Source organism: Xenia sp. Carnegie-2017, unplaced genomic scaffold, assembly GCF_021976095.1.
Source record: "Xenia sp. Carnegie-2017 unplaced genomic scaffold, XeniaSp_v1 HiC_scaffold_23, whole genome shotgun sequence".
NCBI lineage: Eukaryota > Metazoa > Cnidaria > Anthozoa > Malacalcyonacea > Xeniidae > Xenia > Xenia sp. Carnegie-2017.
Window position 1 is genome coordinate 19,505,888 of NW_025813486.1, and position 27,941 is coordinate 19,533,828.

General features: G+C 35.8%; 2 protein-coding genes and 3 long non-coding RNA genes across 9 annotated transcripts; 4 read left to right on the forward strand and 1 right to left on the reverse strand.

Moving 5' to 3' along the window:
- Nucleotides 1-2,472, forward strand: LOC124448940 (transcription factor SOX-9-like). 2 transcript variants are annotated; one of them, XM_046999893.1, is made up of 2 exons: nucleotides 1-190; nucleotides 1,441-2,472. In XM_046999893.1, the coding sequence occupies exons 1-2, from the start codon at nucleotides 151-153 to the stop codon at nucleotides 2,301-2,303; spliced, it is 903 nt and encodes a 300-aa protein (XP_046855849.1). In that variant the 5' UTR covers nucleotides 1-150; the 3' UTR covers nucleotides 2,304-2,472. The 2 variants fall into 2 exon arrangements, with proteins under 2 accessions (XP_046855849.1, XP_046855850.1); XM_046999894.1 differs by having other exon boundaries at nucleotides 4-184.
- On the reverse strand, nucleotides 2,392-27,929 carry LOC124448943. 2 transcript variants are annotated; one of them, XR_006949332.1, is made up of 6 exons: nucleotides 27,853-27,929; nucleotides 24,454-24,651; nucleotides 17,513-18,029; nucleotides 13,105-13,191; nucleotides 3,815-3,927; nucleotides 2,392-2,680 (listed from the first exon to the last, which is right to left on the reverse strand). It is a non-coding gene; the product is annotated as an uncharacterized LOC124448943 (long non-coding RNA). The 2 variants fall into 2 exon arrangements; XR_006949331.1 differs by lacking the exons at nucleotides 2,392-2,680; nucleotides 3,815-3,927 and having other exon boundaries at nucleotides 12,828-13,191.
- LOC124448942 (transcription factor Sox-10-like) lies at nucleotides 8,889-10,510 on the forward strand. The gene is made up of 2 exons (XM_046999897.1): nucleotides 8,889-9,189; nucleotides 9,879-10,510. The coding sequence occupies exons 1-2, from the start codon at nucleotides 8,989-8,991 to the stop codon at nucleotides 10,344-10,346; spliced, it is 669 nt and encodes a 222-aa protein (XP_046855853.1). The 5' UTR covers nucleotides 8,889-8,988; the 3' UTR covers nucleotides 10,347-10,510.
- Nucleotides 12,717-15,217, forward strand: LOC124448945. Its single transcript, XR_006949336.1, has 2 exons — nucleotides 12,717-12,765; nucleotides 13,837-15,217. It is a non-coding gene; the product is annotated as an uncharacterized LOC124448945 (long non-coding RNA).
- Nucleotides 16,260-23,018, forward strand: LOC124448944. Of its 3 annotated transcripts, none has more exons than XR_006949333.1 (3): nucleotides 16,260-16,631; nucleotides 18,207-18,274; nucleotides 22,666-23,018. It is a non-coding gene; the product is annotated as an uncharacterized LOC124448944 (long non-coding RNA). The 3 variants fall into 3 exon arrangements; XR_006949335.1 differs by having other exon boundaries at nucleotides 16,260-16,611; XR_006949334.1 differs by lacking the exon at nucleotides 22,666-23,018 and adding an exon at nucleotides 18,947-20,365.
- Nucleotides 27,930-27,941: the final 12 nt, after the last annotated feature.

A 27,941-nucleotide genomic window follows, 5' to 3' on the forward strand; every position in this document is an offset into this window, starting at 1 on the left:
ATCAGATTCCTCCGGAAATGTATTGAAGAGTTAAGATATATGAAACTACATTTGAGCAAATCAATCATCACACCGGCGAACGCCTCACATCTTACACTATCCAACCCCCTAAATTGATTGGTAAAAATCGTATCTTGTGTTCTCTCGAAGATGGTTCCAGGGAAACAAAACAGTTTACCTCAAGGTCAAGGTTTGTAAATCTTAACTAATTTTAGCAGCTAATTTGTAAATATTTAATTAATGCAGTGCAGCGAAATGGTCGTTGTCGCTGCAAAGGACAAATGAAATACGAATAACTACAGCTTTATGAAATGTAACCTTTTAAAAGGCAATGAAGATGCTTGTCAAGACTAAATATAAAGCTGCGTAGTACCAAGAACGTATTTACTCACTAAAATTTGACAATTAAACTCTTCAGTAGGCGGAGCTAATAGGAGCAACCGACTCCATAACAGTGCTTGTTTCCGAGCTCGTTTATACAATGTTTACAATCGAAACTACATGTGCTTGCAGAACGTTTTTAAATGCCTATAAACTTCTGGGCAAATCACGACGAAAACATTATAAGAATGATAAAAGAATTTGCATGCATTATGCTTGGGTGGCATATTGTTTTGCCTCCATTGTATATGCCTCATGTTATTGAAGCTTTTCATTGGCGGATGGGTAGAATTACGGCATTTTTAGTGAATTGCTAGAGTGAAGCTAAAATCTACCAATCTTTGAGTTCACACCTCTCGGTAGGAAGGATATTTCGTGAGCTCGTCTGAGTAATTAAGACTATCGATATTGACCTTTGTCAAATGGACAAAACATCACTAAAAAGATTCAAAAAAGATAAACTTTCCTTTGGTGTGAATCAAGCAAACTCTCATGTAGAGATGACAAGATTTGTTCTGATTTAAAGATACCCAAATACTTCAAAAGACTCTCTCTTGAATAATTTCTCTTCGATGTAATTTATGCGGAATACATAATCATTGTTTGATGTAAAATTATACATGCTATTTATAGATATATTTAGTTCTCTTTGAAATAATCTTATGCACGCACAAGCAAAGACAAAGAAGAGAGTAATAAAAATTAATAACAGCCTTGTAATGTCCGGCAATGAAATGACTTCGACATAAAGGCAGGCTTTACTCAATTGAAGAATTGATTAAATCTTGAACAATTTGTATGTTTAAACTGTTTCAAAGTTATCTCGTTACGAAATCAAATGAAAAATTCGATCCTAATCCGTATGCTAACCCTAGCCCAAAACTCTAATCCCTAATCCTAGCCTAAAGTCATTTAACCGCGTAACTAAGTGCTGCATGGCCAGTAGAGATGTATGCGGCAGAGAATTTTGTAATTTTAAAAGAAAATTTTCGATTCGGCAACAAAGAAATAAAATAGACATTGAACAATGTTAGTTCAACATAAACATTTCTTATTCAGGTGATATAAAGGAGAGCCAAAGTTCTGAGACCATGGCCACGATCGAGAATGCCATAAACAAAATATTCTCAATACCAGACCCAGACTCCAATAGCAAGATTTCAAGCTCTCGGCGCAAGATAAACGACAAGTCACATGTCCGTCGTCCAATGAACGCGTTCATGATTTACGCCCAGGCCGCAAGGCGAAAAGTCGCGCAACAGTACCCAAATCTCAGCTATGCGCAACTCAGTAAGACCCTGGGTAAACTATGGCGTTCATTGAACACGAAAGAAAAGCAACCTTTTATTGAAGAGGCCGAGAGACTAAGAAAAAAACATAAAGCTGACCATCCTGATTACAAATTTCAACCAAAACGAAGAACGCACAAAGCACGAGACAATGATCACGAAAAAATGATTTCGGAGCGCGATCTTTACCTGCTTCTCAAAACGAATGTAGACCCACAGTCCGCAAAACACGTGCCGTTACGAAAGGCGGCGAGCATTGACGATCTCGTTCAAAAGAAAGTAGTGAAAACCGAATCATCATCTGATGAGATTTTTGATGATATAATGTCAACAATATGGGATATGGAGACCAGAGGAGGACACTGTGTTAAATATACCCCACCACCATCACCAGAGTACTCATATATCACCTCAAGTACCCCATACCTCGAACAAGTTTATGGTCGAAGTGGGGAAAACGCATTTGGAAGCCTTATTCACGGATTTCCAGGCTATGAAATGACAAAATTTTCACAAATGCAAAGACACTTAATTCCAACAAACTTTCATCCCAGTGGGGCAACATTATACGGCATTAGCCATGCTTCAAACACAAATTCAACTCAATTAATGAGTTTTGGAAGTAAAGAATAAGAATGATGAAATTAATGTGGTCACTTTTATATCGCGTAGAACGGAGTTTTGCTTAAGTTTTTATGCATACAAATGAAATTGTGTTCAATTAAACATTAAAACTTCTATTTTAACTTGATATACAAGATTTATGTATATTTATGAAATATAAACTGTTTCATGCGTACAATGATTGGTCTGTGGCTGAGTTTGTGTTGAAAAGTGTACTCGCTTGCATAAGCCAGTGCAAACTGAGTAAAAATCTCTTATTTTTTAAAATAACGATTTGCCATCAACGAGGATAACTCACATGTAACCCTCACAGCCCCTCTGATCCACGGTGATCGTGTAGCGACAACTTCCGACCATTGATCCGCAAAATGCTCATGACATAATCCCTTGAAATCCGCAAAAGATCACAATGTCATAATCACTACGAATGTAATACACTACACTTTTCATCTTCAGCTGTTACTCTCTACGTTGTTTCAAACACATTGTTCGTGTTTATATGTATATATCCCAAACATAATTATCAAATAAGGTATCTTGTGAAATATGAAGGTTCGGTCAAGGGTAACTTAATAGCAAATCCTTCATATAGTGATGTAAAAATTGCCTCATTAAACATAGCACAAGGACGAAAGGTTATAAACAAAGAAAACGAGGATATAAATTACAGAATTAAAAACATTTTCTCCTTTTGTCATGTGAGCTCAAAAGTTTAGCACAAATTCGGCGAATACTTTCAAAGATTAAATATCAAATCTACTCTTTAAACTTATCTTAATCCTTATTTAATTAAAGCCGATTATCGCGATCTGAGGATATTTTGTAACATTACATTTGTAATGAAAAACTTTTCAAGCATTGTACAATATTTGAATATTAACGCTACACATGAATACTGGTAGGAAAGTGTATGTACACAAGCAGCCAGGAGATCGTCTAGATCAATGCTCCAGTTTGCCATTTATGAGATATTTAAAAGTTTAACGCGCTGCACTTGATATCAATATAAAAAATGTATTTAAAAAACAGCGACGAGTAATAGACAAGCACAGTAGATTCTAATCTGGGTCAATGAAGATTTATAGTAGTGTCTGCTGTCTAGCGTATAAATTATATTTTAAATTATAGTGTGTATAATCTGTATAAACATGATAGCCCAACATAAGACTTTTAAAAAAAGCCATCACGACAATGATTTAGAAATAAAAATAAAAGTTTTTTTAATAGTGACGTTTCGTCTTTAACTGAACACATCTTCAGATAAAATGATAAGAATTTGCACGACGCTTTAAATATAAGCATATATTTTTACACGGTGTAATCAGTGGGTGTAATATCTAAAGCCTTGTGTAAATTTTTACCATTTTATCTGAAGTTAAAGACGAAACGTCTTTGTTAAAAACCTTTTAATTTTATTTCTAATTTATTCTTGTGATGGCTTTATTCAAAGTCTTATGTTGGGCTGTCACATTTATAATCCGCTTTCCGCCAGGTAAATCTTTGCCTACGATTTTGTATACCTTTCATTAAAAAAGGCTGCCTCTCATATAGTCGACCGAGTTCTTCGAGTTGTCTCAATTGAGTTGTTTCAGTGGTTTGGATGGAGCTCCGTCCTGTCAAATATGCGTTCAACCTACGATTGAAACACCAAGAACGACTGAGAAACGGGGTTAGGACGTACATATGTAAAACGTTGCGTGCCTTTGATACAAGCTGTGAAGACAGGAAAATTAGTTTAAAGAAAGTAAGATTGTTTTTTATGATGAAACAGTTTTAATAAGGACATGTGCCACCCATAGCATCCGGCTTTATCAGTCAAATAGCAGTGCTAGAAAACAGGATTGTGAAGCAAGGTCAAGATCAGTGGTTCCCATCAACATCGAGAAAATTTCAATCAAAAAGTTTAAGCCCCTGGTTGAAAAAACAAAGTGAAATTGAGTGCGCAAGCAACAATCAACACCTGTCTAGATAAGCCGCTCATGAAAGAGATGGACGTCGAAAAAAAAACCCACAATACTTTATATTTTAATATTCATATTTTCTTAATGTTACGAAATTCCATTTTACAACAGACTCTCACGACAATGGGAGTAGCAACTATTTTTAAACGAGAAAAAAAAACGTCGAAAAAAGCCCCAAGCAAAAAGGCTTAATCGTCAATGACGCTGAACAAAAAGCATAGACGTAACAAAAAGATAAAACCGTATGCATTTGACTAAGGTTCTTTCAATAAAGCTAACATGTCGACGTCCTAGTGTTCTGTGTATCGTATGAAGAGAAGAGGCAAACGATTAGACCAGCATACCGGCAAATGATTAACAAAAACAGATGTTGATTCAACCGTGGAATGAAAATTAAATGAAACCGCAATGTCGTTAAACGCTCTTGCCGGACAATTTCACTCAACGCTTTGATGTGCACAGAAAAACCACAAGCCATGTGTACACGAAGGAAAAACGACGAGTTGAAACTTGGGGTCCACCCCCCCGTCCATAAATTTTAAGTTAAGGTCAATGGCCTAATCCAAGTATGGAGCAATGATATAAATGGCATATACAGCTTAAACCAAATATGGTATTGCACTTGGAGACAAGGCTTAAACAAAAAAAAACACGTTGCAAAAAGAGCCACGACACATTGACATAAGTTTTAAATTAAATGTAAAATACTTGTCAATAATTCTCGTAGTATTTTTGCCAGCGAGCATGAGTAAAATTTGGTTGACTTCAAGGCCTGTTTTATACGTCGCATTTAACATGAGTCGGATGCATTCATTTTATCTCATTTTCTTTTGTTTCTAGTGTATTCGACTAATGTAAAATGCTACGTTTAAAACGGGCCTAAATGTCGTGCAATAGCCTCGTGCGTGCAAGGCAGTTATATAATGCTTCCTCAATTTGCATAATGTGCGCATCAAGCGAACGAATGACATTTGATAGGTTAAAGGAATTTACAGACCATAAGACAATTTAATGCGCTCTAGGTGACAGACAAATATTTCGTAATAATTTACATCATGGTCTTGATGAACCTTGATAAACAACTTGTGTACGGCGACAAAACGTCTCAGTTCTTACTTGTCGCTTCATTTCGTGAAATGCTCAGAATGTGATAGGTGCAACTCTTGAATAATAAAAGCGATTGAAATTTAGCCCAAATATATTAAAAACATGCAAAATCATCCATGCCTTTCAATACCGATAACGTCCACATGGCAGACTTATGAGTTCTATGCAAAGATCAAGGATCAATGATGCATGTTGGCGTAGTATACGATAAAAATCTCCTTAAGATCCTTCAATATAATGTTGTTACATCCCTTGTACCTTTTTATCTTTTGATGAACAATTATAACATAACACAAACTAATACTTGAGGCTACTGTCAACATTGATTTCACGAAAAAAAACAACTAAACTTGGACAAACAAGAAGAACTCAAAGAAAACTGAGAAGGAAGTAAAATTTTTTTTATGATCTTTTCCTGCAATCTTGATAAACACAACAGTATTGATGCAACATCTTCAATTTGAACGTTGCGTGCAAATTGGATGCATTGAGCTGTCGGGAAGCGTCAACAGGTGTTTTTTATCAATTTACCGAATTACACATACTCGAGCTTTTAATTTAAATCCTCTGCTCTCTTTCAAAATACCATGCCATTTCGTAACACGTCATTCAAAAATATAGTAGTTCGTAGATTTCTTCTGCATCAACTTGTAGCAAGGATACTAATTGTTTTTGATAGAAGGTAATATTAAATGGCTTTTTGTCGAATTAAAATGGTTTAAAACAATCACTGGCCTCTTGACAAGAAATTCTTTTTGCTCAGCCAGTCGTATTTAAAAAAGAAAACGCTCTCCTACCAAAACGAAGAGCAGCGCCGGACCGTCGGAAGCGGGAGGGCTGGGCAGACTGTAGCTCCCTGGATAATATCCTGAAATTATTGAATGAGACTAAAATACTTCGTTCGACCCCCAAATCCCTTGAAACGGCGTCGAATATTCGGAGCAGCCATTCAACCTATTTTGCTTCAGACGAACCTGCAGTGGAACCGAATACCTAAATATATTCAAGTGATTTAACAAGAATTCTTATGAAGAGGATAAACTACCTCGAATTCTGCAAAATATTTATATAAAATTTCAAATTGAGAATACGCATCGGTATAAACAACGGCCTAGCGCTAAATAAATATAAAATCTTCAATTCTTAATATTAATATATTAAGAATTGAAACGTTTTCCCTCATTCAAATCAAAAGACGCGACGATATATTTCAACCTTAACACTTAAGCAGACAAATTTAGCCAGTATTAAACATATTTTGACTACGCCCTTCAATCAAAGCTCTGCCATGGTAAATTCTTTTAAACTCGTGCAACCTTAAACGCAACAAGTGCAGTTCTACTCTTCCAAACAGATAAAACTAAATGCATTGTTAACATTAATTTGCTTTATGATTAACATGTAAGGAATATTTTTCACTCCAGGCGGTTTTATTTTTTTTTAAAACCAAAAGAAAATCCATATTTCTTTTCCGTGAAGTGAGCTTCACAATAACATCTCCCTATTATCGTACGTGATCATACTATTTATCCACTAGATGCGAGGCTAAGTCACGCGGTGCGTTTTTTAATGATTACCCACACCACGCAGACGCACGTATGGTCTGTATCTTCATGGTGAATTTCTATTGTTAACCATTCAAAACAAACAGGAAATGACGGTAACCATAGATTCATGACCACCACGACTGGCAAATGTTTTTTTCTCAGTGGTATAGCAGTAAAGTATGCTATTTATATTGTACTTTATACTTTAATGTAGAAGTGCTGTTATTCTTTAACCTAAGAACACAAAAACTTACCACACACAGCGTTCTAAATGAAATTTTTTTAAGTTCAACAATCACGCACACCAAAAAAACGCAAACATTATTTCTAACTTTTGAAGCACTAGGAAAAAAATGCTTCCAGTTGGCGCGTTGAAATTGGTTGAAATACAGTTCATGACGAATGGACGGTGTGTCAAGACACTGCTTATGTTTTAAAACAAATTCAAAAATAATAATAAAATGATATTCTATCGGACAAGCTGAAGTTCATTGTATGAAAATTTACGTATAATTTAAGTTTAACTCATGGGATTGCATAAATGACAAAATACCATTCTACATAATATATAATTTGGACATTTTTTTTATAGGTTAACAATTACAAACGCAAACTTAAATAATGCGTGCCTCACCACATCGACGTCGCCTAATGTTAAATCAAATGCAATATAACGTTGTTCTCAATTCTCATCTTTCTACAATGTAACAGCTATTCAGTCTGATACTACAAATCAGGAACAAGCTGATTGTCATGCATTCCTTCCCAAAATGCGTCTGAATTTATTATGAGCATCGTTAGCGTAATATTTCAACGCCATTATAGCACAATATGCGTAAGAACATTGGTATGGCATAAGCATTATACATCAATGAAATAACTGTTATATAATAATTATGTATAGCACTGTAGAAAGGTGCAACATAATTGTAATAAAGTGAAAAACGATACGGCAGCAGTATTGACATAAAAACAACACATTGCATGCTGTGGTGATAATACAACATGGTAAGCGTGCAAGATAAAACGCTACTCCTCACTTGCATGTTCTCTTGCCAAACGTTGCAATGAACATGTCACTTTATTTGGTCAGCGTTTGCGGAAAACGTCAAGATTCACGAGACAAGTCATGGCAATGACGCCAAGGCACGAACATCGATATCTAATGCTATAAATAACGCTTACTGTCCCACACACCGCACAATATCGCTAAAATCCCTGTTTTTGAACTAAAAAAATTCATAAACGAAACGGGTTTGATGTCAATAGACCTTCATTTAGCTATCGCGCATTCATTTGCATAATTTGCGCTCAGTATTGCGCGAGGACGGAAAGTCCAGCAATAAGAATATATCTAGATGAAATTGTCTGAGGATATTTAGTGACGTGGTAATTCAACTTGACAGATACAATTGTCACCCGTTGAGTTGAGATAATCCCTAACGGCAGGGAGTTAATAAAATAGGAAAAGTACGTACGATAGAATCATTCGCGAGTATTCTGACTGTGATGATTATTACTTTGAAGTGATCTCATGCCCAATCTCCCTCCCCCTAACACGCTTTCCGAGCGAGCTCTCATCTTTAAAATTAGAAAAAGACATTTTCTGTAGTTATGTCTCTTCATTTCCGTCTTTTAACTTCATTACGTTCGCTCCAGCTCGTTTTTCTTCAAAATACCCATGGCTATCCGAGTAATTAAAATCTCATTGTCGTATACCGGTCAAATATTGCGCGTTACTTAAGCCATACATCGCATCTATTTCGAGCATTATCGGAAATAGCACACAGAAAATGTTTATATAGATATAACGAGACCGTGTTTAAAGCAAGAAAAAGAAAATAAGTAAACATTGGAGGTGTCATATGAGCCATTCCTGCTTGTGATTGGTTCATTAAAAATTGAGCTCTAACGGAAGTGATTTAGAAACTAAAATATCCAATTAAATAATCAGGAATGTAATGCGGTTAAGCTATATATGTGTCTATAAGTGAGGTGAATTGAGCAGTCGAGGAGGCAAACACGAAGAGCGTCGGGTAGGAACATCATTGAATATCAAATTGATCTACAGCAGCAATCATGGACGATAAAGCCTTTCAAAATGGTACGCTTGCTGTAGAAGGCGAGCCTGGTTTAAATACAGCTATCTCCAAGGCAGTGAACAATGTACTCGAGGGTTGTGACTGGAGTCTCTTACCGCTACCGCTCAGAGTAAATGGAAGTCATAAAACGAAGCAACATGTGAAGCGACCTATGAACGCCTTCATGGTTTACGCACAGGTAACAAGAATCAAATAGGACACGTGTAACGTCCAATGAACTCAATGTTTTCTTTAAAATATTTACATAACTTGCGCGGCAAGCATGCTTTTGCTTTGGTACAATGTAAAATTTATTCACTTATTTCAACAAATATCTCTCAAACATTTGCTTATCCTTAAGACTATTTGCTTAGGCACTTGAGCGCACAAAAGAACGAATAAAAATTCAACCTTAGTGACACTGCCTGACATGTAGAAATTGCTGATGCTTCACGCGATTTGAATAGGTTCAAATGAACTTGGTACAGCAATAATTTCGCTGTCTATCAAAGAGAGCAAAAGCAAAGCAAAATCATTTCGTGCATCTCGTCGTCTTGAATTGTAAGGCCGCGGAAACAGACGTCGATGCTTTCAACATTTGCACCGCCTCACTAAATAACTTTTGAAGAGGAAATATTGAATTTCTTATGCTTCGAGAGTCTTTCCTTCCACATTTCGCACGAAATTCAAAGCAAGGCTTTTGCAAACATATTACCAAGTAAAAACGCCCCTTGGAAACATTTACGAAGCATTCGTGTGACATACAACAGGAGAAATGATCATATATACATATTTAGTAGATGGGATGGTCACCAAAGCGCGGTGACTAAGCTATGAAGAATATCTTCCTGGCAATAAAAAAATGCAATCCTATTTTTTCCCCTCTAGGCAGCAAGGCGCAAACTTGCCGACCAATTTCCAAATTTGCACAATGCCGAGCTGAGCAAAACTCTTGGGAAACTGTGGAAGCTCCTTGACGAACGAGAAAAGAAACCTTTCATCGACGAAGCCGAAAGGCTAAGGCTAAAACACAAACATGATTACCCAGACTATAAGTACCAACCGAGACGAAAACGTCAGAAAGGTGAATCAAGCCCGGAACATACCGATTGCACAATAACAGCGAAGGACATACTTCGAGTATTAAAATCTGACAACGATGATGATGAAGAAGAAACCTTCGACAGACGACCGAGCAACACCGACTCCGAATTCTCTACAACAAACTCATCGCGAGCCAGTTCACCTGACGATACTGTGGAGGTTAGTGGCGGAGTAGCTGTAGGTAACGACTTAGAGACGCCATTTAGCCAAAAAATAGTCGGTGACAATGACGGCGATGTAAAAAGCAAATGATGTTCTAGATTTTGACGACGTTGGTGATCTAACGAGCGATCTTATTTCTTATTCTGATATCGAAGGTACCGACTTTGAACAGTTATATTTAGCAAGTACTACAGGATCCATATTCCCAACTGCAGATTTGTCTCCAACCACATCAACTAGCAGTAGCGAACAAACGAAAGAAATACTAACGAGTAAAAACTACCAGCAACTAAGTCCACCGCAATCACCGCCACTGGTGTCAACATCAGTAACTAGTCAAAACCTCATGTCGTTCATTTCCGCGCCATCTCTTAGTCTAAACACCGAGCTGGAGCAGACTCCGTTGCTGTTAACATGCCCACCACAACCAACTTCACTACATACTAACAAGGATGATCTTACAACGAATGGCTATCACACAGCACCCAAAATAAAGGTGACATCAAAAATCTCGCAGTGGTCTAGTTACACAACACTGTGATAAGTGTATGGCATGATGCCAGTCAATGGCTGAATACTGATACGCACAGGAACGTCCTTAGCTTGCTGCACCAAAATTAGCATAAACCGCGCCTATGCTATGAACTTCAAATCAATGCCAAAACTAGTGAACTAGTCATTAAGTCGAAGCAATTATCCTAACTGTTTTAGATATCATGCAAATAGTTTTTCTAGAAGAATTCAAATTAAGGAAATTAAATAACGCTAAAATTGTTTGTTTATTTTATAATAAAGGTGGCCATTGCTACAGTATGATGTGCGTCTTGACCAAACCTTAACTTTAGTTAAACAATTATTGAGGCTGCTTTCTGCGAGCGTTCGTTCTTGACAAATAACGCAAGCGGATCATTTAAAAAAATGTCGTTCAAAGTTAGACTCCACGAATCTTTGATCGCAATCTCATTTAGAATATCTCGTGTGAAATATCACGGCGAAATTTTATCACAAAAAAACATGGCGCTATTACTTGTTTATCACCATCATTTGCATTGGAAACATTCGCATCTTAAACACCGCGGTTTTAATAACACGGGATACTGGAGTAAAACACTTTAAAATCATATTGATGTCCGGTTTAGGGCGCAATCCGGACGTTCAATTCGATAAAACAAACTTCGCATTCCGAGCGAAAATATAAGACAGTATTTCCATGCGGTTAACGCCCATAATGCGTTTTAATCCCCAATAAGCGTGCAGCGTCTCCTACTTAGAAGACCTGGCGTTCAAATATGAGCCGTGGAAATGTATTTTCTGAGGCCGTTGTGCAAACTCAGAGTAAGTGAAATCGAAATGAATTTGATGAAAAATTGAGACAATAAAACATAAATCCGCTGTTCGGTGTTTTTGATACTTTGAATTTAGCGCAATGCATTGAGAAAATACCATCAATAATGATAAACGACATTGGCAAGCATTTGTAGAACATGCAAAGAATCATGGGTTATGCTTACATCGCCTAGTATCTTATTACGAGCATCACCCCGGGGGGAACTACTCAATCTATGGATGCAACAATCTCCATCTTGTCACGAACAACGTTAAAGATTGAAAACATGTGGCAAAATACATATAAACCAATGAGAAAATGTTTGAATACACGTGAGTTTCTAAGTCACACCCTATAATCGCCGCCCTATGATAAAACAGCGAAAACGCAAGAGTTATTTGGCAGTCACATCTTTGAGGTCATTAAAGGGTATTAAACATCGCTGCCGTATTCCCATCCAGACGATGCATTCCCACATGGCTGTTTGTCATCGCATACCACAAAAATTCACGCAGCATTGTTGTCTACAAGTTAAGTTTGCAAATACGTTAGGCGCGCAGTGTTGCAGTGCGTATTACAACAGTATTTTTTTAAAACACATAATTTCCTTCATATAAGCAGGCTGTTGCATTGTCGGGTTTCCTTCTTAGAAAAGCCATTTGATGACAGTGCATTTTATAACAAACACAAGCGGATGTACATACAAAACAGGCTCGTACATTGAAAGAAATTGAAAGCGGGCCAACTTGCGTAGCACCAACACCCAAAAAGCCGCCCGAGTACGCGGACAGTGCCTGCATTTCGTGCGTTTTGTAACATCAGATGTTTTAAATAGCTTCATTTATTCGTAATTGAGAGGACAGGTATGCAAAGATTTGGCAAGCTCACTATTTTATATTCTAAACAATAACTAATGGTGTTTCCTATAAAAACATTCCTTCTTATGGCTGTTCGATTGTAATTGGTAGAAACGCGCACAAAAATACAATTACAGGTAAAAATCATGACACTAAATACCTTTCTCCCAAATTAATGTCGATCCTTTGACGAGTGACAAATATGACGAATATGATGACATTGTTGGCAATTTACAAAATTTTTTTTAAAGATATAAAAAAAGTACACCAGAGGCACTTGTGGATGGGAAAAGTTCTAGAAATTACGCTTTGAAAATATATTTAGGTAAGTCGCAAACAAAATGTTCCAAAGAGTTATGTGAAAATTGTGACACAACCGATTCAGTCTATTTGTTCATCCGCGTGTATAATGTGGAATTTTAAATTTCTGCCCATAAAGTGATGACATGGAATCGATGATATACAGTTCAAACCAAGTCCCATAACCATATTTAGAAGTGCTCATTATGATAAGGAATTAGTTAATGGTCTTACTTCTGGTTTGCATACAAAAGAAAATAGTTTATTGCAATGTTAAGATTTAATCCTGCCCAAGTAGCGAGTTGAATAATCGCTCAAGGCCACATTTGGGACGGTTTCGTAACATCACAAGTGTAGAACTCACCTCCAGATTATTGCAAAAGACATCATGACTTTAGACAAAACAAAATAGAACCAACATCACATACGTCTAGTCAAAACACCTTTCCACCTATCGAATAAGAACAGAGTATTTTAATGAGCATTTCCTAAAATAATATACATGAAATATGGGCTGAATTTCAATGCATAGCAGTAGACAGAGGCCATTAAAGATATAAACTCGTTTTGACGTCCAAGTGGGATTATCTATGAAAGGACGAAATAACGTTTTGTTGATAGTCTTCGAGTTGATGATGTCGAAAAGTCAACAGGTATAGAATCTTCTATGCGTTTATTGCAGACAATTTTGGGTCTTTAACAAACCAGTGCTAAACGTTGAAGTCGATCCAAGGATAGGCATGAATACATTAAGACGATTATATCTCAAATTCAAAATATTTTACTGCAAATCTGTTGGTAAATATTTTAGTTTTGAATACTTTTTTTTTTAATTTATCTAACCACCAGCGTTGTCGTCATGGTATTTTGAATTAAAAATGAACAATTTTAATGCTTTTTTTTTGTACCTAACCTGGGTCCACCAGCGACAACACATATGTTTTAGTGTGATGTTGTTTTTGCAAGCGAAAGCATATTGTTAGTTAATGTCTACGACACTGTAAGAAACTATCAGTAACGAAGGGCGTGAAGCAGTTAGCATTGTCATAAGCGCAGCAGTTGGTTAACAATGTTCTCTATCTCCGACATTCTACAGGACAGGCGATGTGTCTTATTATTTTACATTTGCACAAGGGAAGAGAAGAAACTGCTCGTTGTATAACGATGAAAATAGGGCAGATGAAATGCATCGAATCCATTTTCTTCTCAGGAGAAAGCAGAAAACAAAAAAGTGCTCGGCAGAAGAAAAGAGGAAAACAGTAGCCATCAACAATTCATGTAGAGAAATTTTCAATCACAACGCAAACTATGCTAATAACCCAACCACCACATTATCTACATATGTGACATTTTAAATGATGAAAAGATATTTAATACTGTAATTCTTGAACACATGTATATTCCAGACATGTCTCGTTACTCTTAAACTGGAACAAATTTTTAATGCATAGCACATGTGGAGTCTAATTGAAGACGGGTTACTAGCTACTAAAGGAGATTTTTCTTCATCGTTTTAGCCTTTTATACCCAGGCGGTAATTATTCGAGCATTGCACTAGTGCATCATGGTTCCCTGTTCATTTAAGATGTGGTCAGTGGCAATGAAATGGGAAAGTCAGCTCACCAGAAGAAACGTTTTTTATAATCTATGACTAAAATTCTTCAACAAGAAATGGGTTTTAAATTTTTTAAAGCATCATGTCTGTCAACCAATCTTGTCTTAATCGAATCAAGGAAAGTGAAACAACACAAAAATGAAATAATCCTTAAAACGCGATTACATAGGAATGAGTCATGTCTTAATGACAACGTCACAAGCGATGAAATACTGATGAACTAAGACACGCAACAAACACTACAGAAAGGAAAAATTCAACATTCTTATACACCTCACACACCATGTAGTTTTTGAGCTGTTTGAAGTCGCATTTAGCAAGATAGTGTTGTGTTAGCAACCTAAAAACAGATTCAAAAATTACAAATGTAAACAACTCTTGGGCATAAATGATAAAGAAACAGGAAAACGCTTTACTTATGTAAATAGAAGCTAAGTAGAATAAGAGAGATAACTGCTCAAAGTGGCCAAATGAAGCGCATTTCTTGCAGAGACTAACTGAAGACGAGTGATATGATCGTGTCACTTATTGAGAAAAGCACACTATCTGAAATTGACAATTATCAAGGAATGAAAAAATTCTTTCTGGAATTAACTTTCACCTTGAATTATATTTCGTGCAGACGTATAGAAAAAACACGAGAGGGAAACAAATAGAAAAAGACCATTTATAGATTATATTTTATGAATATTTTTTACAGGATTCGAATAATTTCCATACAGTTAAATTCTCGAACGGATCAACATAAATATTCCGACAAATTTACCATAAACGCGCACGATTTGTAAGGTGACGATGTATGATGTAAAACTTGGGGTGATGAAACAGAAGACATTAAAAACACGGTGTTATTAAAAAAAAAGACGTCGAGAGATTGATATTAAGGAATGGACGCAAAGCTCGTGAACTGTGAAGTGAAAAAAAAATATTTGCAAGATTGCAAAACATTGAAACAGATAATGGAATCTGTCAACGCGCTGCATTCTAATGTACTTTTCCCATGACATCTCCATTCGTTAAAAAATTTTACATGCAAAAAAAAAACTGATTCCTTCGATCATATCTTTGACAATGTAGAGAATAAGCGTGAAAGTTTTTCTACATGCCCTTTTTGCCATACCTCAGTGACGGCGGTTGATTGATAATTTGGGAGACTCAGCTTCACATACTTGTATGTAAGCTATAATCCCTAACCACAATTCATTTCGATAGATTTCAATAAAGAGAATGCACATATGAATATTACCCTACCCTCCCCCACCCCCTCAATTAATAATTTCCGTCGTTCCTGAAGATCACAAAACCGCGTTGATAAATTGAAAATTCTAGAGCTGCGGCATTTCGCACGCAAGACAGTAAACCTCAAGACAATTTCGAGGCAGACAATTGCATTAGGCCTGTTTCAAACGTCGAATTTCGCATATGTCGAATACAATAAGCAATTTAAATTCGACCGAAAAGCAAAATTTCACTGTGCATTTCAAACGTCGAATTTTGCAGGCGTCGAATGCGATATTACACGACGTCATCGCTTTATCTCCTTCCAGACTTTGTTGTGAGTGAAACACGAGAGCCAAGTTGTGTTCGACACATGCAAAATTCAGCGTTTGAAAAGACGTCGCACTTTCGTCACATAATGTGACCAAACCGGTCGAATTTAAAGTTAAGGTCGACCTCAATTAAAGCAGTCGAATTTAATTCTTTCATACGTCGAATTTCGCATGCACTTATTCAAGCTATTTCATTCGACACATTCAAAATACCACCGTTTGAAACAGGCATATCCAGAAATGTAAAGAACCAAGCATTCGGACAGTAAATTTACAATTATTCATTTAGAATTTCTGATAAAAAGATATTTACACCACACGAAGGTGTAAAAATAAAAAAAAACTTACAGATTTTATCAAAAACAGGCATCAGTAGAACTGGTGTCGAATTATGATGATCTGACGTCACGAAGTGGAGACTGAAAGCTTAAGAGGGCTGACACGAGCAGAAAAAGTTACATTTAACGAGCCTCAATCTTAAATTGCGGTTTTATTCAGCAATAATGATTTCGCTTGACTTCATCTTAAATTTACAACATGTGCAGTAAAGGTTGTCAGAAAAAAACCCTTCATTCAAGAAAATGGCACATAAGAGAAAATAAATTAAAAAAATGTGGATTGCCCGGAGCAAGAACTAACATCGTCAAGCTTATCAACTTTAGTTTGCCTTGAAAACGAAGCGAATCATTAGTACATTATGGAACATGTAAGCATATCATGGAACATGTAAGTATATCATAGAACATGTAAATATATGAAAAAACACAATCCCTAAACAAAATATACAAAAATTAAGGAGGGGCATATAACGTGCAATAGTTAAACTTTATTCTGTTATGATCGACACTCCAGCTCTTGAAGCATAATAAACATACGAAAAAAAAGTAAATAGATATGGACAATTGAACTTATTTCATCAAAATTACCTTATCACCAGCGAGTTTGAATTAATAACTATCTAAAATACCACCAAGACGGAATAAATGTGAAGTCTTACAAAAGGAACGAAGAAAAGACGACACAGAGGTGATTAATCTGATTAGTCTAAATAGTGAAGCTTTTACTTCGTCGCACAGTTCAAAACATACGGAAAAAGACTTAGTTACAGATGAGTAATATCTTATTTATAAATACAAGTACATGTCATGTTGTGACGCTGGGAAATTAGGCTCTTTACATGATATGAGAGCAATAGTCCAGATGAATCTTTTACAAAAGATATTTATTAAAGATCAAACTTATCGGCATGATTGATAAGTTGGCATTTTATAACCTATGAGGCAGCAATCTCCCCATTTTACAACCTAGAACGAAGCAATTTCGGTATTACATAACTTAGAATATAGCAATTTCAGCATTTTAAAACCCACGAGGTCGCAATTTCAGCATTTTTAAACCTAGGAGGTAGCATTTTTTCATTAACTTTTGGAGACACGCCGGCAGCCAGCGTTGAAAGACACGTATTTAATCTCAAAATTATTGATGCGGGCAAACAAACACATGTTGTAAAAGTAAGGCCCTGTTACCATGAACACGTGCATTGCACATGTCAAAAGCGTGAACACTTCATGTCAAACTCATGCACGTTATCAATCGCACTTACTGACCTTTCAAGTCATGAAATTTGACAGCAGGAGGTAACTCGTTGCCAGTCCTTACACACATAAAATGCATACATCCCATAATGCCACACACTAAATCGATCGGTAAAGTGGAGGAAAAGACGAATATTCTTGCAGCCCGCAATAAATCAATGAAGATAACAATTTAGAATCTTCTTGGAGCACGTATCAACCAATGTATTCATATATCCAGGTATCTTGGCGCACGAATAAACCAATGCATCCATGTATCCACGTGTCTTGATGCACGTATCAACCAATGTATCCATGTATCCGTGTGTCTTGATGCACGTATCAACCAATGTATTCATATATCCATGTATCCACGAGTCTTGGTGCACGAATCAACCTATGTATCCATGTATCCATATAGCTCGGCGCACTTATCAACCAATGTATCCACATATCCACGATTAAATGGTAAAAACTTTCAAAAATCCACAAGCGCACGAACAAAATCAAGTGTCTAGACGTCCATACAAGTCCATGAAATCCGAAATTTCTATAGAAAAAAGGATTAAACTATCAGTTCACCTAACGGTCAAATCAAGATATAAATGATTGCAAATATTATTACATAACTAAACATTTTGTTACAAAACATCGCAACTGTACACACTCTACTTTAACACGGTCTATTTGTCCTTTTAAAACTAACATTGCTTTTGAATTAATACAGCTTTTATGAAAACAGTCTTGCCGTTGTCATTTGTTCTGGCATAAATTCCAAAAGAAAGATTATCGAAGGTGAGCGCTGTAATGTGGATAGCTTTGTCTGATATTGTGAATAACACACCACTACTGGCAGATACGATACAAAAAAAGTTACCAGGCTTCTATTCTTGTGCTTTAAATTCATCGCTGACAAGAAAATGTACCCGCGCACAATTTATAAACAAACACAAGTAAGGAATACCAGACAGCATAAATGTTGTTTACACTGCATACACTGTTTGTAGATTGTATGAATGCTTCCTTTATATAAAAGCTGTGATATGCAATATGTGGGTTTCTTATGAACAATATGTGGACTTTGCTTCCTAACCAAACACGTCCACATGTATTGGCATGCCAGGAAGCAAAGTTCACCATAAAAATTCCCCTAATTCTTCCGTATTACGTGATTTTATCTTCTTTATGTCGATGCAAAAGATTGCAGAAATACGCAACAATTGAAAACACGAATTGCCGAAGTAAATTCAATTTCAATTCAAATGCGCAATTTAGCCCATTGTTTTTGAAACGGTTTGCTAAAATATGAGGCACGTGCTTCTGTTCGTAGACTATTGTAGACAATAAAAAAGGGTAAATGAACTAATTAAAGATTTCTGAAGTGCGAGTGTCCCGGTCAGTCGTGTTTACACAGAAGGCGTTCATTGTATTTGATGTTTTCACTTTAATAAATTGCTTGATTTTTAGGTAAGAGACTTTCAAATCTGTTTCTGTTCAGCTATGAGCACAAGACTTCCTTGTCCGGGTTCAATTCCCCCGATTCAGCCAAAAATATAATATTTCATTTTACAAATCGGAACATCTTCGTGTTGCCGTCGCCTGGAGCCGACTAATACCGCCAGACTACGAAGCCACGTTTTGAATCAAGAACACTTACCACAAATTTTTCTTAGAATTTTTTAATGAGAATTCTGAAAATTTCAAAGAAAGTAAAATCAAAAAGGCGAAAACAAAAAATTCAAAATTTTATGTTTTATAGATGATGGCAATTCGAGTTATCTTTTTCATTTTCCTTGTAATGACTACCAACATAAGCACATCTTTATTCTTGAAGCAGATAAGACAATTCTCGCTTTCTCATTGACATCGCGCACAGACAATAAAGAAAATCAACGCGATGCTGCATTACATATAATACATAATGAAGACATTTGTCATCTTCTTTGACCAAACCAAGAGCAACCTTTCATCAACAGTAGGTGATGAAATTCTACATTGAAGCAGCAAAATTTCCATGCTTAAAATCGACGCGTTGCTTCGTTAAGCAAAGTTCGTTCGTTTTATAAAAAAACTGACGTAAGAAACCTATGATCCAGTACGTACCAAAAAGCCACACTTTCCATATGTTGATGTCCTTCACCATTACCTTTGTAAACTGATCTGACTACAAAGTAAATCGAAAGATGAAACCAGTAACACAATGGTTGAGCCAATGCCTGATATCAAAAGACGATAGCCGCACAGATCAATACATAAGTACTTCGTAAATTAAACGACCAGAAAAGCCAGTGAGTTGTACTAGAGACCAGAAGATCCATATTGCTCTAAACAGCCGAACAATATTACATTCAAGAAATTGCCTTCGCAGATGTATAATCTTACATCGAAACGAATGCATCTTAAAAACATTGAGTTGAAAACGCTCTTCGGCAAAATAAAATAATTGACTAACGCGTAAACAGATTTAAGACCAGCTGGTATGACGAAAACTTTGATACAAAAAATGTGCTTGAAACAAAGGCACTTTCTTTGCTATCGCTTCATGACCTTGAAGTTGTTTTAATACGAAACTTAAATAGGAATCATACATAAATAAGCGCTTTGGCAATCGACGAACAAAACCATCATAAATTTGAATAATCCGCGCGCTAAATAAGTTTCTTTTTTGTTTAAAACGTTTGTTGAAGATGCCTCGTGCTGAGATCTTGTAGGGAGAAAAATCGCGCGTCGTTAAACACGGAGATAAATTATCGAATCAAGTTACATAAAATGTAAATAATCATTCGACGGATTCAGGATTTCTTTTTGCAAAATCGCTTTGCAACGAAACTAAATCAACAAAAAAAGTTCCTAAAGGCAAATAAACACGTTTGTAATCGTCCATAAAAATTGCACAAGACGTTTTCAAGAAACACATGTTGACCTTCTCCATATTACATAAAGAGTGTGAAACAAGAGGGTTTTGTATTCAAGATAGATGGATTTGATATGATGTCAATACAAATACATCTCAGTACACATCTATAAACATTGATTAAACAGAGAGAGAGATGTTTGCAAGTTTTGTTATTAATTGTTAGGCTTAGTCATGTTAGAAAAAGCACCAGAATAATACAAAAAAAAGATTAAAAATTATCTCACGGTAACATTAAATTACAAAATAACAATATAGTTAGCTCGGTAAATTTTACTAGCTCTGCCATGATCAGTACATATATGCTTGTCAGTTTGCGTGTATGTACGTGGAAAAATTACAGAGAGCGTGTAAATAACTAATGTAAGCTAATCATGACTTTATTCGTGCACCTTGCTAAGATGGCAACACTTTAAGAAGCACAATTACTTGAATTGTAAACAACGTACATGTATTTAAACCAAAAACCTCGTCCAGCCGACAATTTAAAAAAATAAAGTAAAAAACAAATTTCGAATGGAAAAGACGTCTTGAGATTACAACATGTGAATCAAAAAAAGACGCGAAGTGCAACTGTAAATTTTCGAGTCTATTTAACTTTATAGGACTTTGAAATAAAGTCGAAAATTTACAGTTCCACTTCGCGTCTTGTTTTGATTCATATTTTGTAATCTCAAGATGTCTTGTCCATTCGGAATTTATTTTTTACTTTGCATTTAATCATTTACTTGTAAATGCTTGAGCATTCTGTTGACTCCACAATGCATTTCGAACAATGTGTACAAACAGCTACGCCCTGTTCCCAAGTCAGGAGTCGCTATTGAACTCAGGTGATAAACGTGAGGACACATTGCTGTACAATAATGTAGCCAGCTATACGTATATTTTCATGCATCTGATAGTTCCTTTGATCGTATAATTTTGCAGTGTAATTTCTACACAATGTTTAACACAAATAAGGGATCATTAGACACATGGTAATCCTTTCTGCTTGAAACACTGCAAAGACAAAAGTGCGCAGAAAATATTTCACTAATACAATGTTTTTACTATATCTTTGTTATTGAGCTCCCTATTACTTACATGGAGCTCGCGCTCTCTCTCTCTATATATAACTAAAATATTTATATGATAACACTGAGTAGCAAATATACTGCAAAATTACACATTAATTATAAATATACATATTTTGCTTATTCATTTTTAAGTCGTACAGCTTATTGCAAGCACTGTATTCTTATACAAGTCTGTTTGCGATAGCTTCTATCACAAATTCAAATTATATATAGCGTCAATCGTGAATCACACAAGACTGACTTTATATGGTAAAATTTGAAAACGAAAGATTTACTGGTTCATATTTACAAGTACGAAGTAATGGCAAACAAAGATTCCGATATAATGCACAAATAGCTACACAACGTAATTTTTATGTATTGCATGGAAAAAAACATACTTCAATTATAAATGCAATAAAAAATCGTTAGATAGATAGAGATGGAGAAATCATACAGGAAAAAACTAGAATTTCATCTCGAGAAGCCTCTTTTGTGGTAGTTCACTCTTATATGTATGTATTCGTGCACATAATTGCATATTATGACAATTTCAGTCATAGCTATATACACTGGAACTATTTTAAAGTTAATACTTTTGCAAAGGTTCTATAGCTATGAGAAAAAAAACAAACACATTTTAGATAAACATAACGGAAATAAAATCAAATACACCATTATATATAACAAATCTATGTATATCTTATAACGTTTTGCAAAGTCTTTGAGAAGTAAATAGAAGATGCCGTCAATCATGTAACTTTGGACGCTAAAGAATGACGTCTAAACGTCGTTTCTTCCAATAATTTTGAAAGAAAGAAAAAACATATATCTTCGACCGTATGACTATAGCTATGAAAGATTTTTATAACGAAAATTACCACAAAATGATCTAATATTGATCATAAATCATCCAATAGATAATGAACGTAAAATGAACAAAATTCAACAAGTATATAAAGTTGCCTTTCTTTATCGTTCTTTAGACACGACATCGCTTTAGTAAATAACTTTCTCGACCGCTATAATCTTACCGATACAAATCTTATCACGTATAAGAGCTTTCTCGGTTTATATACACTGGAATAAAACTATTGTCTATCAGGCAGTAAAACAATAATGTGATGTAGAATAACTATATTGATATCTTTTATATTAACGAGAGAAAGTTAACACGGACAAAATGGGCTACAAAAACAACTGTCTTGCTTATTTAGGAGTTTATCTACGACGTTTGCGAATCTTTAAGACCAAACAACGAAAGAAGATGACGATTGCAAGAATACCAATTTTTCTGTCTTTTCTATCCTTTCCTCAAAAGATATAACATCGAAATACTGTTGTTTTGTAAGCCCTTATGAAAAATAAAACGCGATAATGGTTTGCAATCAGCTTCAACAAAGATTACAGGTCATTTAGAAAGAGAGACTAGAGATTCCAAGATATTTTTCATTAAAATACATTTAAGTTAGCTCATTATTTGTTGCTCAAATATGGCTTTTCGCCAAACAATAGGAAAGAAAAGAAATTTTTGTTATTGCAAGTGAAAAATTAAAAGAGAAATTCAAAATGTCGCGTACAGGAACTAACGGAAACGTCACATGCATGATCAACACAAACAGCGCAGCAAATTTCTTTTCTTTATTTCAAGTCGGTCAATTCGGAGAGCGAATGCTTAGCACAAAGATATTACGGCAATCGCTAACCGAACATTTTGTATATCGGATATCTTTGAAAGACAACACGTAAAATAAAACTAGGATATGGAAGGAAGTACTCGTGCATGAGAGTGATATTTTAACAAATTAAGTATTCCTCAGTGCTATCCACACACTTACATTTTACCATTTCGTCAAATTTCTCGTTTTCCCATGTAATAGAGATGTTTTAATGAAAAGGATTCATAGCCCCGGAGGCGATAGACCTATTCCGCTTTGAACACCGTGGACAATGGACGCATTTATCATGCTCTACGTCTTTCAATAACTCTCACTCAATCCAGTCCTAAATTCTCCGTTGCAACAGTAACGTAATGACAAATACCTTGCAATCTCAACTACGTAAAGTAAGTATTTCGCAGTAACTGCATGTTGTGTTCCTGCATCTTCAACAGCATGCAACTGATCCATTAGTTTTACGTACACAAGAGAAAACAAGGCCTTATTGATACATGGTTCAAGTTAAATGCGTCAGGCTAAACACGCTGGGCAAGCGATAGAAATGGATTTGGCTCAACTTACAATCCTGCAACGTGTTGATCAATTCAATAACCATTTATACAAAATATAGAAACGAGAACTTACGCAACTGAAAGGAATTCAACAATTAAATATTCAACTAACGTTAGAAAATCTCTTTCGCGTAAATTGTGCGAAGCAGCGGAAAGATTTAAATTTAAAATTTACTTCAACACGATTCCGGTTGCGATTAGGAGGTCGTATTTGGTGAAATTAAAGGTGTTTCGTCAGAAAAAATGACTTCATAATTTAATACAATAGTTATTGTTGAATTTCATGTATATTTCGTACAATACGCGCATTGACCTTTAAAAATCGACCCTCGCTAATTGCACAAAAAATTTGTGCTGATATTTTTAGCATGTATTTCTACACTGTGCAATACAGGAACACTTCAGTAACTACTGAATGCACGTCCGCACAAACATACAATCCTACGACACGATAATCAAATTATCTTTAATGTGTTAACGAAACCAATGTTAACACATTGCATATTTGTCTTTATTAACTATTGTGGTTTTTACTGAAATTTATCTCGAAAGAAAGGCATAACTAACTTCTTTTTCTACATATGTTTGTAACAAGAGTAAAATAACATGGTTTGCAATGTTTGGTCGACAAGTTCGAAATGGCTTTGAATGCAGCGCATTGTTTTACAAGCAAGTGACCTTGGGTATAAAATAAGGAACAATACAGCTTTTATAAAAATCCATACATTCAGTCTCTTCCTCAACTCAATTCTCATGAACTTGCAAGATCACTTACCTTTATTCAAAATTTATTGTACCCCAGGTGAAAAACAAACACACACATCCAAATGGCAAACGAAATCTTTCCATTCTTCATTCATAATAGTCCGATGTCATCACAACGAAGTCGTTTTTCGACGGAAGTGTCATAGCGGGCAGCCAATCAGCGAACGATAACTCACAGGAGGGGGCTTTTGATTGATAGATCAATTACCTATAATGGCGGGAAATTTTGAAGCTACAAAAAAATCAACCGTCACTGCTGCAACTGTTCGCAAAATAATATTACGTGCACGAACGAAACTTCCATGCTGTTTGATAACTTTTTAAAAACAATTACTTTGGATGCTAGAAGATCGTGCGGGGACTGGGGCATCAATTATGCATGCCACTGAACTGAATATAGCTGGAAGGCTACCTCCCGCCAAAATTTGAAGCCATTAATTCAACTAGTCCCAGTCCCAACCTTTCCACGCACGACCCAAAAAACTTCACTTACGACGATAATCCAGAATGGCGGGTTTGCGGGTAAAATTTGCCTTCATGAAAGTACAGGCACAGGCATGATGATTATATAAAGGTAGCATTCCAGTTATACATTTAGTTCAATGGTGCAAACCAGTCTGTGCTCAATTGGCTCAATCAATTAAACCAATTAAAGAAAATTTGCAAATTAAACAGGTTATAACAAAAACTAGAACATTTGTTTTGAATTTATCTGTTTCGCATTGCTATTCTATAAAATAAATAGATAAAAGATGATTTTCGTGTTTGCACTGGAAATTTTGCATTCGCATGGAGTCGAAAGGACGAGCGCTATTTGAAGTCTTTAAGAAACTCACGAGTACATATTTTGTCGTAATTGCTACAGAAACTTTACTATTACCAATTCTATGCTTTTACTTGCTAATAATATACTTAAAGTAAATGGTTTGAACCCGGGAGTATCGTTACATGTTTGTAAATGTAGATCGTCCAGGTTGGTATAGTCCTGAGAAGGACTGTTTTTGTTGTTGTTGACTGACGTCTCGACAACCTTAGCGGTAGTCATCTTCAGAGTCAAAAGAGTCAGAGTCATTTGACGTATGAGATAGTTTGTAAAACTACGTGAATCCTCTCCGTCACTTCAGAAAACCTCGTTCCGTGGCCCAACTTTTAAAAACATTCACCACGAAAACATACTTTTGTGTTTGTATTTTTCGCATTTGTTTGTAATCCTTGAATTTGAGTCGATTCTCCCTGTGGAAACAACTGCCGCCATGTTTTTTTTCAATTGAAAAGAAGCGTGTGCTTGTTGTTTGGCTTTCGCTTCTTTTCAGCCAATCAGATTAAAGTATTTGCATACGTAATAGCATGGTTTCCATTCGAGGCAATCGAGTGCAATTTAGAAAAAAAGATGGACGAGTGAGACTTTCTCGTCCTTCGGACACGTGCGATTTTGATAGTGTTTGAAAAACTCACGAGTCCATATTTGTTTTGCACAACTGCAATGACGTAAGAACCAGATAACAAATACTAACCTGACGTTTCTCCTCATTTGACTCTGAAGATGATTACCGCTAAGGTTGTCGAAACGTCAGTCAAATAAAGATTTTGTCGAGGTGACAAATCTAAAAATTAAAGATAGCAATTGCCATTTTTAGCCATTCGCCATGGCAGTTGCTATCTTTAAAACAATTATCAATAATATGCATGAAAAAATTATTAATTCTGTTGATTTTTAACTTCAGCGTACGTATATTTCGGACGTCAAGTTATTGATAACGACTGGCTCGTATTTTTCAATACCGTCAGATATTTTTTTACAATACTATAGCTTCCACACATGCAGCCAAAACAAGATAACTGCTTTTAGCAGTGTTGGTATTTTTGGCCGGAAATGTCTATGTCTTGCAGATAGGCGTAGGAAGCGTATGGGTGTTGGGTTTGCCCCCCCCTAAAGTTTGTAATGGAGGGTCGCCTCCCCCCACCAAAAAAACATTGGTAAACATTGTCAAAATCTAATACATTTTTATTTGCCATGACCTTTCCCTGACTTGAACAGTCATAGACAAAAATATGAAAGAGCAGCAAATATGGGTCATCTTTTCAATGCAGTTATCTGTCCAAATTCAAAGAGAAGAACTTAAGATTGTCTAGCTCATTCTGTAAAACTTTTGTCACCAAAAATGTGGGGAAAATCACCTACTTCCTTGCCCTTTAAATTAACTCAAGCTGAATGGATTCTTAAAACTCCTACACAAGTGAAGTTTCGGGTTTCACCAATGAAGTTTGAAGATGTTATGCAACATTCAAGAACTTGTGATAAATACATGCAGAAGTCGTGCTATGTACCCATCATACAGATTACAGAAAGACCAAGAACGAAGTAGAAATTGACTTAAGAAGCATAACTACATCAAAGCTGTTGTAAATAAGCAGAAGTTATGCTAAGATCAAGTGGCTAATGTCTAGTAAACTTCTAAAATTGCTCGATGCACATTTAAGATTTCTATAGCCAATTTTTAAATCTTTAAAGAGTGAAAACATGCATTTGTGCTGCTTTGGGACCACAACATGTACATTGTGTTGTAATATCAAAAATTCACAAAACTCAAATAGATTGTTATTGTTCTTTGTGTATTGTGATGAAGTAAAATTAAATGACAACAAAGGATCCATAAGACGCTTTAAGTCCTGCATTTGTACAGGACTCAAGAATATTTGAAAGCTTTAGAGGCTCCCTAAAGCTTAATAAAAGGGTGTAGTTGATTGCTAGTCAACGTCAGCACCCCCCCATCCCCCTCACTCAAAGTTAAATCTGTCCTAGTTAGACTTTGCAAATGCTGTTCTGTAGAACTATGTCGCCAAAAAAAACCTACTTAGAAAAAACTTATGCCAGCCATTGTTATGGCTTTTGTTTAAAGCAATTTAACTTTACTACATGTTTGTAGATGTAGATCGTCCAGGTTGGTATAGTCCTGAGAAGGACTGTTTTTGTTGTTGTTGACTGACGTTTAGAGAACCTTAGCGGTAGTCATCTTCAGAGTCAAATGACTACTGCTAAGGTTGTCGAAACGTCAGTCAACAACAACAAAAACAGTCCTTCTCAGGACTCTACTAACCTTGACGATCTACATTTACAAACATGTAACGATACTCCCCGGTTCAAACCATTTACTTTAACTTTACGACCTTTAAGATGTTTTGCTTTGATTGGTTCGTAAAATTAATTTAGTGCAAATGCACATTTTCGCCAGTGATTTTCACAGCCAAGTACCACTGACAATGAAATGAATTTGACATTAAGTCGAACAGTGTCGAAATGATGGTGTTTTTTGGAGTGTATGTTCTATCTTATATTTTTTCAAATTGTCGGCTGGAAAAGAGTTTTAAGCAGTCTAATGCTATAATATTCTCGTCTGTATAATCTTACCTGCATAAATGTCTTTAGAAACTCTTTAGACACAAAACTTTCGACTCCAATTTCAAACGAAATATTTTGAAATTGCCACGCTCCTTTCA

Coding starts and splice junctions, on each gene's coding strand:
- LOC124448940 (XM_046999893.1), top strand. CDS start 151: ATGGTTCCAGGGAAACAAAACAGTTTACCTCAAGGTCAAG. Junction 191..1,440: donor CAGTTTACCTCAAGGTCAAG/GTTTGTAAATCT, acceptor TTTCTTATTCAG/GTGATATAAAGGAGAGCCAA.
- LOC124448942 (XM_046999897.1), top strand. CDS start 8,989: ATGGACGATAAAGCCTTTCAAAATGGTACGCTTGCTGTAGAAGGCGAG. Junction 9,190..9,878: donor CCTTCATGGTTTACGCACAG/GTAACAAGAATC, acceptor TTTCCCCTCTAG/GCAGCAAGGCGCAAACTTGC.